Raw genomic sequence first — 15,156 nt, 5'->3', positions numbered from 1 at the left:
ACCTGATCGAGAGAAAGCTATGTTATGGGAACAAGTAAAAGAAAACTTCACGTCAAAAATGTAGACGAAGCCAAAATGAAAGAATAGGGCTTGAAGAAGGGTGCAATTATGCTTCAGACGTACAAGAAAACCTTGAACAAAGAGTACATAAAGAAGGGGCTTGCACCTAATTTCAATAAGCACCCGAAGATAAGGGATCACTAGGATTCCTTCATACAGTTTAAGGAGTCGAGCAAGAGCCCGTCGTCAACTCAAACCATTATTGGCAATGCTCAGAAGAAGCAATACTTCCATCATCTCGGGATAGGAGGTTACAAGTCTACGGCCGCGAAATGGCAAAGGATGGAAGCTGACCTAATTGCTAGGGGAATAGTACAATATACTCTCGAATGGCCTGAGCGAGCAAAGAATTGGTTTTATGGTCATGGCGGCAGGCTCAATCCCAAAGATGGATCAAATATCTTCATCAATGTAGACTTGATGACTTAGTTAAAAAAAATAGTCAATGGATCCTTCGTGCCTGATCGAGAGAGGGACAAGCTGACATTGTCACTTAGAAATCCCGAACACCCTGGAGGCCTGGACGATGCCGAGGCAAAGGACTCATTCTGTGGAAGTATGCCTTTCGTGAGCACATTGAATCATATAGAAGTCGCTAGACAAGCAAGGCCGACCAATCACGACAGTTGCGAGAGCTGCAACAACAAGTAGCAGCATTAGAGGCAAGAATGGCGAAAATAATAGACCAGCGTGTGGCACTAGCTCTAAGCAAACAAGCCAGAGAACAAGCAGTTGTTGCAGCATCAGGGCCACATGTCGATGTAAGCCCGACTCAGCGTCGAAGCAGTGTCACTTCCATGGAAGCTGCAGCTGGAGGATCCATTGATATTATTGAGGAACGCCACCCCATGAATGACATCACAGGGAGAGCCCCTTGTGAGTTTGTTACTCCCATGAGAAATAAGCTCATAGTGGTGGCTTATGGTGTGGCTGAGCAACCGACGCAAGGCCAAACACTACATGGTGTCGAGATTCAAGCTCACTATGCCAAAGTTGGGGTGGACTGAGTGGTTGATGGTTGGAAGGACCGGGAACTGGAGATCCCTAGAGGTGATGGGGAAAAGAATCTAGGAGAAGCTATCCATGGTTGGATTCAGTGATCCAAGCGCTTCATCAGGATTACGCAGCCAAATCCTCCAAACTTGGGATCATCTCCTCAAGGCTCAAGGGCAAGATCACCTACGCCATCTGCCAGGGCACCCTCTCCACTACCAGACAGGTCTCCTAGCATGAGTCCAATACCAGAAAGGGATCCAAACATGAGTCCACCTCCCCCTCCTATGAAGAAGCATTCAATTCCTCCTCCACCTCCACCTCCTAAGAAGAAGCAGAAGGAGAAGGCACCAGCTAAGAAATTACCGTATGATATGATAGATGAGGAATCCAAGGCTGCAGCGGTTGCTAAGTACAAAAAATGGAAAGAGGCTTGTAAAGAAAAAAGATGAAGAATCAAAATTAGGAGCCACCACTGGATAAGCGTAAGCTTCGGTCTTTCATTAGAAGAATGGAGATGGAGCAAAGGAAAAAGCTAGAGAAACCTCCGCTATTTGATTACGACAGGCAGATAACAAAGTAGGCAGCTCAGAAGTGGAAGGAAAGTAGGAAATCTATTGCTCAATTCGGACAGCAATCCAACCAATTAGTTGCCCTGCTTGTGGTGCTTTCTGCCTTTGAGAAGAACCTACTAGAATTTAGTAGAGATACAAATCTGACAACAGCACAACTTCGAGGGGAGGATGAGATCCCAATGCTCCCTGTGCCTCCTAAATGGAAATATGAGTATGGTAAAGAGCTTGTGGGGCCGCGCTTGGTGAAATATCTCCCAATGAAGATGTACAAGTTGCACCAATGGTACATGGAGGCTACAACAAATGGTTTGATTGTGATGGAAGTTCGGGTTGGTGATGAACATTACTTCCCTGGTGATGACATCATAATGGTAACTGTCAGAACTGTATATGCTATTCAATCAAGACGCACTAGACAAGCCACTGATCAGTTATTGGGTCCTGTAAGTCTTTAGTATATTCCTCTAACTTCAAAATCCTCGCTCTAGTCAATTTGTGATGTCTTAACTCCTATTTGATTTTGTATCGTGCAGGATGGAGATGCAATATTGTCGCAGGATGGGATACCATGATGTAGGCTTCATGGACCCCTCAATTATACACCAAAATACTCTAAGGGATAAGCCAGACGAGACTACAAAGAATATATTTAAGTCCCTCGACAAGCATTGGGACAAGAAGTGCATGTTACTACCGTGGAACTTCGAGTGAGCGTTTTTCCCATATCTTTCTTTTCCGATCTAGCACTTAAACATAATACTAACTAGCTTCACTTTGGATGTACAGATACCATTGGATAATCATTGTTATTGTGCCCTATTGGAGCATTGTGTATGTCTTCGACTCTTTGAGGAAACCAAAAGCAAAATATGCCGACATCATGGATGCTGTGAACAAAGCCTGGGCTCGATTCCGTCGAACTCACAAGGGTGACTTCAAGGAGCACCTTGATTGGAAGACAGATTTCCCAGCATGTGTTGAATTTTCACATCTCGTGACACTTTCTTTAACACAACAAATATTTCATAACTTTTTTTTTCCATATATACAGTGTTTGAGACAGCTGGATGGTACTAATTTATGCAGATACTACGTTTGTGACTGCATCCATGCCTTGATCGGTTTGTCCAGGCATATCAGTGAACACCATTTAACTGTACGTATATTCTTCAACAATAAATTAGTTCATGTGTATATTTTTCAAAAATCAATCCATGTGTATATACTTAGAAAAATTAGATTAAGTATTTCAATTCATATGCTTATACTTGAAAAAACCAATCCATGTGTATACTTAGAAAAATTAGATTAAGTATTTCAATTCATATGATTATACTTCGAAAACTATTCCATGTGTATATACTTAGAGAAATTAGATCAAGTATTTCAATTCATATGCTTATACTTCGAAAACCATTCCATGTGTATATACTTAGAAAAATTTGATCAAATATTTCAATCCATTTGCTTGTACTTCAAAAAACCAATCCAAGTGTATATACTTAGAAAAATTAGAGCAAGTATTTCAATTCATTTGCTTGTACTTCAAAAAAGTTTCAATTGTTCAAAAAATTTAGATTAAGTATTTCTAATTCATTTGCCAATGACATAGATGATGACCAAGAAGGAAAGACTCGTTGATACCGAAGTTTTCACGACAATACATGAACAATTATGTGGATTATCTTCTGGAGGAGATCGCAAATTCTACGGGGGAGTTTCACCATGACGGATCTCAGCTAGTGCACAAACCGGACTCGGGTTCAGAATAGTAAATACGATATGTGTATGCACAATATGTCTATATATAAATATGTGTAATATTATTCATATATATGTATATAATATTATCTCAAATGTTATATTAAATATAAATAGAACTTTACATATATTAGCGTATTAGAATTAGTACACGTAAAGAAAACAAATACAAAATATGAATATACAATAAAGAAACAGAAAATAAGAAAAGAAAGGGAAAAACATTAATACTGGTTGGGGATACCAACCGGTACTAATGAGCACCCCCCCTCGTGGTGTGGGAAGCCCTTTAGTACCGGTTGGTATCAAAGGCCCCCCTTAGTACCGGATTGCCAGTACCGGTTGTGCAACCGGTACTAGAGGGGTCTTATGAACCGGTACTAAAAGTGATTTTTCCAGTAGTGGTTACTGCTCCTAGAGTTGAACCAAACGCCACCCAAATCTTTTCACCCCTCCTGTGTTATATTTCATGTACATCCATTGAAATAACATCTAGATGCATTCATGTGATAAATATAATGCCTCAACTGGCTATATTAGATACATGCTGGCTTACTTGATTAAATAGAGTGATCGGGTTTGTCAACTTTGCTAACTATAGCATAAGGCCAATTCCTGGGTCCGCTCCTGGTCCACACTGTAACTGTGAAGCTAAAATGAAGTGTACTGCAACTTAACAAAATTATCTGTTGTAGAAACAATTAATAATTCACAGCCAGACAAGCTTTGATTGCTGAATATATCAATTAATTGAAAGTATCAACTTGACAGGTTCTTCTTTGCCTATCAACTTGTCAGGTTCTTCTTTGACAACTTTGTTGCCAAAGTTAGTAGTTCTCTTCAGCGAGACTAGCTAAAATTAAAGTATTACCCAAGAGTCTCCTAACCTTTGTTTTTTAATTAAGCTCTAAGGAACAGCAGTATTCTCCAGGATCAGGTCAATTGTTTAATTTTGTTACGACGCGTACACTTCACACGGGTCAAAGTATTCGACAAGGTCATTGTTGTTGAAATTTTTTATAGGGTAGTTGTGGAAGTTGTCGTTTAATAAGCAATGGACCTAGTAATCAAAGAATGACACTTTCATAATCAACGCGGACTCGACCTAGTCTTACAACACGTGTGTAAGCATGAGCCATGAGAAGAAGTAAGCATGTCCGATCCGTTGGTTGCACCTCGTGGTCGATGTCCATGGCTCCTACATATATATACATCAAAATGAGCTCAAGGCCAGCAAACCACAAACAACATAAAATTATCCTTGAAATCAATCATGGATTTGCGATCAGCTGCCTGCTCCTCTTTGCTCCTGGTGCTAGTACTTGTGCTTCCCCTTTCAGCTAATGCATCGAGTAAAGTAAGAATGCTTCCTCTTTTTTTTAAGAAACTGAAACTGAATTTTTGCTGAATCACTTGTTATTTTATCTCTTCAATCATGAAATCTTTATTCTGCATAAAAATTGCAGCTGTATATTGTTTACATGGGAGAGAAGAAACACGACGATCCATCTGTGGTCACCGCATCGCACCACGATGTACTCGCATCTGTTCTTGGAAGGTAGGACTAATAGTTCATCTTGAAGCTCCAATGTCTGGTCATCACACAGCAGGAGTGGTTACTCACGTTTTGCTACTTTTGCTCATGTTAATTGCGGACGCAACAGCAAGGATGAAGCCATGAAATCCATAGTTTACAGTTACAAGCATGGATTTTCCGGGTTTGCGGCGATGCTCACGAAGTCCCAAGCCGAGACAATTAAGAGTAAAAACCATATTATCACATTGTTGCAAGAACGAAATTGTTGTATGTTTACATGCATTAATTAAGAACCCTTGATGCAGATCTACCTGGGGTCGTTAGTGTTAAGCCTAACACTCGTTACCAAACCGCAACAACTCGGAGCTGGGACTTTCTTGGCCTTGACTACTACCAATCGTCGGCACCAGACCTCCTCCGGAAAGCAAAGTACGGGGAAGATATCATCGTTGGGGTAGTCGACACAGGTTGAGTTTCGTGCTTAATTACTTAGTCAGCAGTATCAACCTTCTGGAGTGTGCACGCGCTTGAGTGTAATTTGTTCATAGACCATGAATTTCTGCATATTTGTTACAGGCATATGGCCTGAATCACGAAGCTTTGACGATAGCGGATATGGCCCTGTGCCGGCGAGGTGGAGAGGCGTATGTCAGAAAGGTGCCGAGTTCAACGCCACGAGCTGCAACAGGAAGATCATCGGCGCGCGCTGGTACACCGGCGGATTGGATGCCGAGAAGCTCAAGGGCGAATACTTGTCTGCCAGGGACATGAACGGGCACGGCACGCATGTGGCCTCCACCATCGCCGGTAGCCTAGTGAGGAACGTGAGCCACGGCGGCCTCGCCGCCGGCGTAGCGCGTGGCGGGGCGCCTCGCACGCGGTTGGCCGTCTACAAGGCTTGCTGGCTGACGGGGGGCTGCGACGGAGTCGCGCTCCTCGCTGCCATCGACGACGCCATAAACGACGGCGTGGATGTGCTGTCCCTGTCGGTGGCTGGGCCAGACGATATCCCCGGGACGCTGCACGCCGTGGCGAGAGGGATCCCGGTCGTGTTCTCCGCCGGTAACAAAGGCCCCGCAGCGCAGACGATGCAGAACGCCGTGCCGTGGGTCTTGACAGTGGCAGCCACCACCATCGATCGGTCCTTCCCGACCGTGGTGTCGCTCGGGAACAACGAGAAGCTAGTGGTAAGTAATACTGTACTAGTTTATAATCTTTGAATTATTATTGGATCATGAAATAAAACTAATGATGTTCTTGTTTAATTAACTCATGTGACTATATTCGCAGGGGCAATCACTCAACTACAATGCATCCGTGAATAGCGACGACTTCCACGAGATTATTTCTATGGGCAGGTAACGAAAAATGGTACTGCATTCAGTGCTAGTCAATTTTGTGGGGGTGTTCTTTGCTGAAACTTGACTCCGAACAAAACATGACCGCCGTTCCCGCGCAGTTGCGATGAACGGGAGCTGTCGTCCACCAACGTCACAGGCGTGGTCGTGCTGTGCTCCGCGCCGTTGGAGGCGTCCTCCAAGCCGCCGCCGCAAGGATTCGTCAGCGCCGTGACCCGCGTCGGCAAGGCAGGGGCCAAGGGCCTGATCTTCGCGCAACACAACAGCAACCTCCTCGAGTACACCGACATCGCCTGCAGACAGTACTCCATGCCCTGCGTGCTTGTGGACTTCGAGATCGCACACAGGATCGAGTCCTACTACGCCAACAGCGTGGAGTAAGTGATATTAAACGCCATGGACGAGTTGAGAGTTGAGACTCGAGAGTCACACGTCCGTTCGTGTTTCGCCGATGGCCTGCCGCTAATGCTTGAGCTTTGTGGCGTCCAGGATACCGGTGGTGAAGATCTCGCGGACCTTCAGCGTTGTCGGCAATGGGGTTCTGTCTCCTAGGGTCGCCGCGTTCTCGGCGAGAGGCCCTAGCGCCGAGTTCCCTGCCATAATTAAGGTGATCGACAAGCACTTGCCATGCGTAAACATCATATCATCCATGTGATTGCCGTATTCTGAATGTGTAAAGTTGTCCCGTTCCGTTCGAACAGCCTGACATAGCTGCACCGGGAGTCGGCATCTTAGCTGCAGCTGTGGGCGGTTCATACAAGCTCTTGTCAGGGACGTCCATGGCGTGCCCGCACGTCGCGGCTGTCGTCGCGCTGCTCAAGTCGATTCACCCTCACTGGTCGCCTGCCATGATCAAGTCCGCCATCATCACCACAGGCACGTGCTGCTGCGTAGTAAATACTTCAATTTATTATCATGAATCCATAAAACTGATCGTGTTTCTTCATTTCACGTACTGTTGGTCAATGGCATGCAGCGTCGGTGGCTGATCGTTTCGGCATGCCAATCCAAGCGGAAGGGGTCCCAAGGAAATTGGCTGACCCTTTCGATTTTGGAGGGGGGCACATCGACCCCGACAGGGCCATGGATCCCGGCCTGGTCTATGACATAGACGCCGGCGAATACACCAAGTTCTTCAACTGTACTCTTGGGCCGAAGGATGATTGTGTCACCTACATGGGGCAGCTGTACCAGCTTAACCTCCCATCCATCGCCGTGCCGGACCTTAAAGAGACTGTAACGGTGAGGCGCACAGTCACCAACGTTGGCCCAGCTGAGGCAACATATCAGGCTGTGGTTGAAGCTCCACCAGGGGTGGATGTGTCGGTGGAGCCTTCGGTGATAAAGTTTAGTGAGGGTGGTAGCAAGGAAGCAACTTTTAGGGTGACATTCACAGCGAGGCAGAGGGTGCAGGGTGGCTACACCTTTGGGAGTTTGACATGGTTGGATGGTAATACCCACTCGGTGAGAATCCCGATTGCAGTCCGCACTGTGATCCAAGACTTCATTGCCGACACATCATAGAATTATCTATGGTCAGTGTCGATCATCCTGCTGCATCAGTTTAGTGTGTATAGTACCATCATGAGTGTAAGCTCCCCTCCAAATAATTTGTTGGGCCCGTCTATGCATCAAACGATTCATTTAACAATCTGTCAATAACTTTTTTTTGGAGTGTAGATACTAGATCCAACTGTTGGGGTGAGTGGCAGCTATTCTTTTTTTTTCCCTACTCATCAGAATTTGATTGAGACCCGTTAAGCTTGTCTGCTAATAAAAAATGATTGAGATTTACTTTTCTTCTCAATCACTTTCCAAAAACGGACCCGGTAGACCCGTTAAGAAAACAAAGAGGACCAAGTGGACCCGGGGGTTCGTTTTAGGCTTCATTTTTCAACTTTGGGCTCTTGAGCCTGTTCGCTTCAGCTTATTCAGCCGGCTTATCAGCCATCAAACAGTATTTTCCTCTCACAACAAATCAGCCGTTTCAGCTTTTCAGTCGGCTTATAAGCTGAAGCGAACAGGCCGCTTTTTTGGTCTGTTTCTGAACAAAATTTTTTGAACGGGCCTTTGAGGAAAATGATCCAGAAAAAAAGTCAAAAGATGACAGATAGCCGGAAGCTGGAGTTTTATAGCCCGCCAAAACAGAAGGTCGTGTCGGTGCACCACTGCCTATTTAAAGAGTTCCGGTTAGAGAAACTCCAAAAGCTCCTTAAAATTATTCCAAAATCTTATTTTTCCTCGATCGCTACCAACGGCTCCTTCCCACATGCTATCCACCCCTTGTCCTCCGTGCCCCTCCTCCTCCTGCTCTCCCCCCCTCCCTCTCTCCCTCGCTCGGTAGCGACAAGCACGGCGTCGAGCGAATGGCGATTGGCGACGAGCATAGCGGCGGCGTGGGTGCAGCGGAGGCGGGTGAGGATCTAGAGCAGCAATCGTCGTGCAGGGCGCTGATGCGGTTGGCGGTGTTCGGGTCATGGCGGGGCCGGGCGGATCAACGAGCACAGGCGTATGCGGCCATGTCCATGGCCAGGGTCGCCGTGGCAGTGGTGGCGCTGTCTTCTCGGCGCCTCCGCCAACGTAGCAGCAGCCCAAGAACCAGGGCGCAAGCAGCGCCACCAAGACCACGGCGGCCGTGGCGTCCGCGGCCTCTCTGTCAATAGCGTACACAAATCAACCTTGGCGAGCTCAACAGTGCAGGCAAAATCAGGTGTTGTGGTGGGAGCTCCATTGCTCTTCGCGAACGTGGCACAACGGTGGGAGCAGCCTGCGTGTATTGAAGTCGATCTGGAATTGATATCCTCCAAACAAGAATGAACTCGAATCGACGTCCTACGGTCGAGATCCAATGAATCACTACTCAAATCGGCATAAACTCCTCTAAATCGAGCCTAGCTGGGAGCATAGCTGCAGCATGTGTTCACAAGCTATGATAGCAAGAAAGGAATCAGGAGGGGATTGGATTGGGGCCATGCGGCAAGAAAGGAAGAAAGGAAAAAAGTGAGGAATATATTGCAGCAAAATAAAAGATTGGATTGGGGGCAAGTTATTAGCAATCTGTTGTGGGTTGATATGTTTTTGGGAAAAAACTTTTTAGAAGAGCCCTCAATACATAGTTTTGGGGAAAAACTTTTTGGGAAACTTTTGAAAATAATAAGATTCTTAAAGATGGGGTGGAGAAACCTGAAAACCTTATCTTCTTCCAGATTATGAATAAGTTGTGCAAATTTGTATAGTTGGACTATAATTTTCAATAAAGTACAAACAGATGAAACTTTGCAAGCTATATATAGGGGGGGCAAGGAGTTATTATTTCTTATCTGTTGTTTTCAATGTGATAACTCAAATAGAATATGCAACAATTCATGAAACAAAGCATGCAACAGAGCAACTTCAACTCTCTAGTATAAAAAAACTGTTATTAATCTTTGTGTGGATCAACAAAAAAGAACAGGGAGATAAAGGAAAAAGAGAGGAACATGCACAGAGTTGCCGAAAAAGAGATACACAAGTTGAAAACAAGAAAGCTGCACCCAAAATAAATCCTGGAATTATGTGTCTAAGTAACTTCAAATAAGAGAACAAAATTTACTTTAAAAAATAAGTGATATGCTAGCTAGATCATTATAAAAATGGCAAAAATAAATGTGGCTGACTCTGGCATACCTGTGGATATGAACTTGTCACTTGATGATGGGTGGACACTGTCAGAATACACCAATGTGAGTGTTGCTGGCTTAGATGCACCTCACAAAATGTGAAAAAAATTAAAAAGGTTAAGGCAACTTCATAAGAACAAGTTCTTAAGTAAGCATTGAGAAAAAAAAGAGTAGGTGCTAAAATTTGCATGCATCGAAGGGGCCACCATCCCCAGTGTCTATGCGAAAAAAATGAGAAAAAAAATCTCACTCCACGTACGAACTCCATTGGTTTTATGACCCCAATTGAAGACTTATCCAAACTCAGCACCCGCTGGGGTGTGTGTGTGTGTGTTGGGGGGGGGGGGGGGGGGGGGGGGGGCGCTACACAGCTGCTGTCTAGAAATTTTTTTTTTAAAAGTAGAAAAAAGTTCGAATACGGGTAAGGTGGTGTCATTGTGATGTACCTGTTGAATATATGAGAAGCACTTGATGTCGCAAAAAAGGCTCAAACAAACTTTGACCTGACACTATGCACTGGGCCTGACTTAGACGATCTTAAAAAATTGCCAACAATGAGGAATTCTGAGAATTAATAGAATGACAAAGCCACACAGTGTAGTGTGGGACAACCAACGCAAAAGTACTATTAGCTATTGATTTTTTCACATACTAGTACTAAAAAGTTAGGTACTAGTTTCTCAACAACACCAAAAGGGCACGTTTAATTTAATAAAATTTTTAGACTACTCAAGGTTCATTCACACGTTGCTTGGGAACAGCTACTCTGATGTTAAAATAAAAACATGCGTACATTCGAAAACTTTCATAGCTATAACTCATTCAAAAAATGGTACTCCACACTAAGGATACTATAGAGCAAACTATGATGAGAAGATTTAGTAGCAATACTGATACAGCACATCCGAATGAGTTCATATTGAAGTAAGAAATTATTGATGTCAGAGTTCCAGAAAAATGGTGTTAAATATAGCTTAAGACTTCTGTGACAGATCAAATGCACGAAGAATGCAAGTTTTTTGTTGGCCATTAGGCTAAAGCAAGTAGACCTCTATAGAATGGACACAAAAGGTAATCAGCCACACATGCGTAAAAAGATATAAACTAATAAAGGTTGAAAGCAATGATTAGGTAATGGATGAGCTATCTCAATTTTCCTGCATGATAAAGTGCCAGCTAGAGATACAAATATTACACGGATTGTCCTGGCTCACTGTAAGTGCAATTTTTAGACTCGGTTACACATACAACATATAGCACAACTTTCACATGACAAGTACAAAACATTGCCGTAGGCCTTGAGGAGAGAAAAAACATGACAGTTCCTTTTTTTACCTCATAAATTACCTTCTTGCTCAATGTTGTCTTTCTGTGCAAAAGCAGACCCTCCTGTATGAAAAAACATGGATTTCCAAAATAAAGACGAGTATAAGAAAGAAACCCACACTTATAGTAAATTTTCTATCTATTTTTTTCAAATACAGTGGCATGCTTTTGTATAAAATAATATTTGATGAACACCATAACTTAAAGCTAACTTGCACAGAAAAAGTGAATATTGTCAGTTTAGTTTTTTGTCATGCATGGCTGAACATTATTATAAAAAGTCAGCTAAGCCATGCCGAGGGTGACTAATAAGAATGATCAAATAACCAATGAAACTGCTAACCCATCGAATCTAGAAAGGTCAAGAACTAAGTGTTGTTACACAAATATTATAGCTGTAACCATTATGTGATCAAAAAAAGATACCGATAGTACTTTTAGTGTATCAAGCGATAGGATGATACACACTACATAATATGAAGATGTAGAGCACATGCCTCCAACAGACAGCTTAAATACTACTGATACTAAAGTAATTAATCTCTATCAAAAGTGAAGCAATAGGAAATAATAAAAAAATGTTAATGTTAGCTGTAATTTAGCACAGGATGGAGTAGAGGAAACCGGTTGATGTTAATAACATGGTCTGACTCTGATAGCTGAAATCAAAAGCAAACTATAGAGAGCAACAAATTTGGAAGATCACCAACCTTTGTTGCCTTTCTTATAAGCATGGATGGGTATATCTCACCAAGGGAAGAGATAGACTGGTGATTGGTATAGGCAGCTGCAATTTCTGGCAACCTCCTTCTAATGAGGAAAATAAAAATAAAAGCTGTGATGGTGATGCGTAATCCCCATCAAGTGTGATGGTGATGTAATAGAGACTGTTAACAGCACCTTGCAATGTACAACCTCTTCTTTCCCTACCACATATTTGGGCCTACCTATCTCTGACAGGAAATGAGTGTGATGGTGATGTAATAGAGACCGTTAACAGCACCTTGCAATGTACAACCTCTTCTTTCCCTCCCACATATTTGGGCCTACCTATCTCTGACAGGAAATTGAGATGGTGTGACTTAATGACTTGGATCGAGAAAATAGCTGACAAGCTCCCAGGGTGGAAAGCTTCTCTCATGAATCTATCTGGTCGAGCGGTGCTAGTTCGGTTCGTCCTCACTGCAATTCCTGTTTATTTGCTGATCGCCATCAAGGTCACTAAATGGTTCATTAAGGCCATAGATAAAATTAGAAGGGGTTTCTTGTGGAAGGGAAGAAAGGATGTGAATGAAGGATGTTTCTTGGTGGCTTGGGAGAAGGTCATGAGACCCATGGATCTGGAAGGTTTGGGCATTCATAATCTTGAATCCATGAGTTGGGCTTTACAAATGCGATGGCTATGGATTGAGAAGACCAAACCTAATCGACCATGGGTTGGTCTTGAAATACCAGTTCATTCCAATAGTCGGGCCATGTTTGCCATTTCAATTGCAACTTCTATTGGTAATGGTCACGCCGCCGCTATCCAAATTGACACCGTCGCAGCCCGTAGGTAATTCATAATCATAAAGCATCCAGTGATATTCTCTTATCTAATTAACAGTCACTAGTGATTCTAAATTTCCCTTTCTAATTTCAGACAATATGAAGAAGGGAAAGACCATCAATAGCTTTTTTAAGCCGATTGGTTCAAGTGCTAATTGTATTGAAGCCATTGCAAGCTGAGGCGGTCAGAGTAACGTGGAAGTGGAACTATGGAAGCTCCTAATCTGGAAGGGGAAACTCATAATGATCATGTACAAAATCCTAATAATCAGAGTAATGTTGCTGCTACTTTGTTGAGCATCCACCAGTTGTAGCTACCAGATTTGAGAGAGACCCTGGTAAACGTGTTCAAATATTGGAACTGCCAGCTGATCAACAAGATGAACCTTGGAGATTTTATATTTCGGAGGGTTCGTATCAACCTATGTTAGCAGAGTACCCACTTAGTGAATCATCGTCGTTGATTTCAGAGTAACTGGTTCAAGCAATTTACTTGGCTAGAATATTCACCTCATACAAATCGTGCTTACTGTCTGCCATATTTTTTTATTTTCCAAGAAGCCAATTGGGAAAGTTGGATCAGATACATTCATAGTAAAGGGGTTTCAGAACTGGAAGAAAGTTAATTGCGGAAATGAATGTTCTTTTCTAAAACACACGGGACATGCCGGCTCAGCCCACAATTATTCAGTTCGGTGTTTTAATAATCTTAAAAACACAATGGCTCAAATTGAAAATGTGATTGTTAAGAAAAAGAGATAATGGTTGCAAAAGGAAGATGAAGGCTTGCAGCTACGATTGATTTCATTAGGTAATAAGATCAATTTCTCATGTCTTTCTGTAGTATTTAAATTTAACTTGCTTTCTTTATGTACTTATAGGTGGTTGACATTCCAAGGTTATCCCTTTAGAGGCCATGATGAATCACCAAGTTCCTTAAACAGGGGTAATTTTCTTGAAATGCTCAATCTTTTGGCTTCCTATAATAAGGAGGTTAATGAGGTTGTGTTGGAAAATGCTCCCAAAAATGCAAAATACACTTCACCTGATGTCCAAAAGAAAATTCTAAGCATACTTGCTCGAAAAGTGCAGAAATCAATTAGAGAAGAAATTGGCAATAGCAAATTTTGCATAATGGTTGATGAAGCTCGAGATGAGTCCAAAAAAGAGCAAATGGTGATAGTCCTCCGACTTGTCAACAAGGAAGGCCTTATAAAGGAGCGTTTCCTTGATCTGATCCATGTTAGTGATACTACAGCTTTGACACTTAAAGAGTCAATTTGTGCTATCCTCTCAGCTAATGGCCTAAGCAGGGGCGGATCTGGGCCCCGGGCTGCCCGGGCTGCAGCCCGGGGCGAGGCCCAAGAGCAGTGGAAAAGTTCTTCATAAAAATAGTATAAAAAGGCTTTTTGGCCCATTAGCCCACCCCAAAGAGAAGTTAGCCCAGGCTCCCATGCGGCCCAGCAACTCCCGTTGCCTAGCACTGCCTCTGCTCGAGCCTCCCGTGACCCGTCACCACTAACCCGTCCGGCTAGCCCCTGTGCGCGTGCGCGGTGCACCCTCCCCCGACTTGCCGCCACAGCTCGCCATCGGCCGCGCCCCGAGCCCCCGCGGCCCCGGCGCCCCGCGCCCCCGCCGGCAGCCGGCCGGCGGCAGGGAGCCCGCGCGCGCCTCGCCGGTCGCCCGCGCGCTGCCACCCACGGCCCCGCGCGGCCGCGCCCCCGCCGGCCGCCCGCGCGCCGCCACCCGCGGCCCCACGCGGCCGTGCCCCCTCCCCCCCCCCCCCCCCCCCCCGCCCCCGGGCCCCCGCTGGCGGCGCGCGGCGTGCCCACGCCCGGTGCCCCCAAGCCACGCCGGTGGCCGGCCCCTGTTGAAATTGCTCCGGGCCTTCGATATACAATTTTTTTTTTGAAATTGCTCCATGACTACTAGTCTATTTATGCTATTTCTATGCAAAGTAATGATAATGAATATTTCATTTCATTGATTTGAGCAGGAAGTATTTGAGTCTTAGTTTGCAATTGCAACATTTCATAACCATAACTTAGAATGGAGAAATACTATGCTAAAAAGAGTAGTGCCGAAAGTGTAGAGAGCTGGGTTGAGCAAAAAAGACCACGGATTGAACTTGATATGAGAGATATAGTTGCTGATCTAGGAGAAAGGAAGCCAATTGATGATTTTTATCATGACATTAGGGATGAGGCAAGGAGAGCATATCTACAAATAGGTCCATATAGGCCAGCTGGTCATAAGTTTCCAAAAACGAAAAAAGATGGTAAATGCCAATCAAGAGGATTTGTTGGATCATGGTTTGATCAATTTGATTGGTTAGAGTA

The 15,156-nt window shown here is 44.1% G+C and overlaps 1 protein-coding gene across 1 annotated transcript; it reads left to right on the top strand.

Moving 5' to 3' along the window:
* Positions 1 to 4,568: 4,568 nt before the first annotated feature.
* On the top strand, positions 4,569 to 7,963 carry LOC117834790 (subtilisin-like protease SBT3.9). The gene is made up of 10 exons (XM_034714334.2): positions 4,569 to 4,746; positions 4,856 to 4,947; positions 5,054 to 5,151; positions 5,232 to 5,393; positions 5,503 to 6,113; positions 6,217 to 6,284; positions 6,386 to 6,661; positions 6,774 to 6,891; positions 6,986 to 7,160; positions 7,261 to 7,963. The coding sequence occupies exons 1-10, from the start codon at positions 4,663 to 4,665 to the stop codon at positions 7,806 to 7,808; spliced, it is 2,232 nt and encodes a 743-aa protein (XP_034570225.1). The 5' UTR covers positions 4,569 to 4,662; the 3' UTR covers positions 7,809 to 7,963.
* The last annotated feature ends 7,193 nt before the right edge of the window (positions 7,964 to 15,156 follow it).

The sequence above is a fragment of the Setaria viridis genome, chromosome 8 (genome assembly GCF_005286985.2).
Source record: "Setaria viridis chromosome 8, Setaria_viridis_v4.0, whole genome shotgun sequence".
NCBI lineage: Eukaryota > Viridiplantae > Streptophyta > Magnoliopsida > Poales > Poaceae > Setaria > Setaria viridis.
The sequence above is the reverse complement of the archived record's forward strand: the minus strand, read 5'-3'. Positions and strand labels throughout refer to the sequence as shown.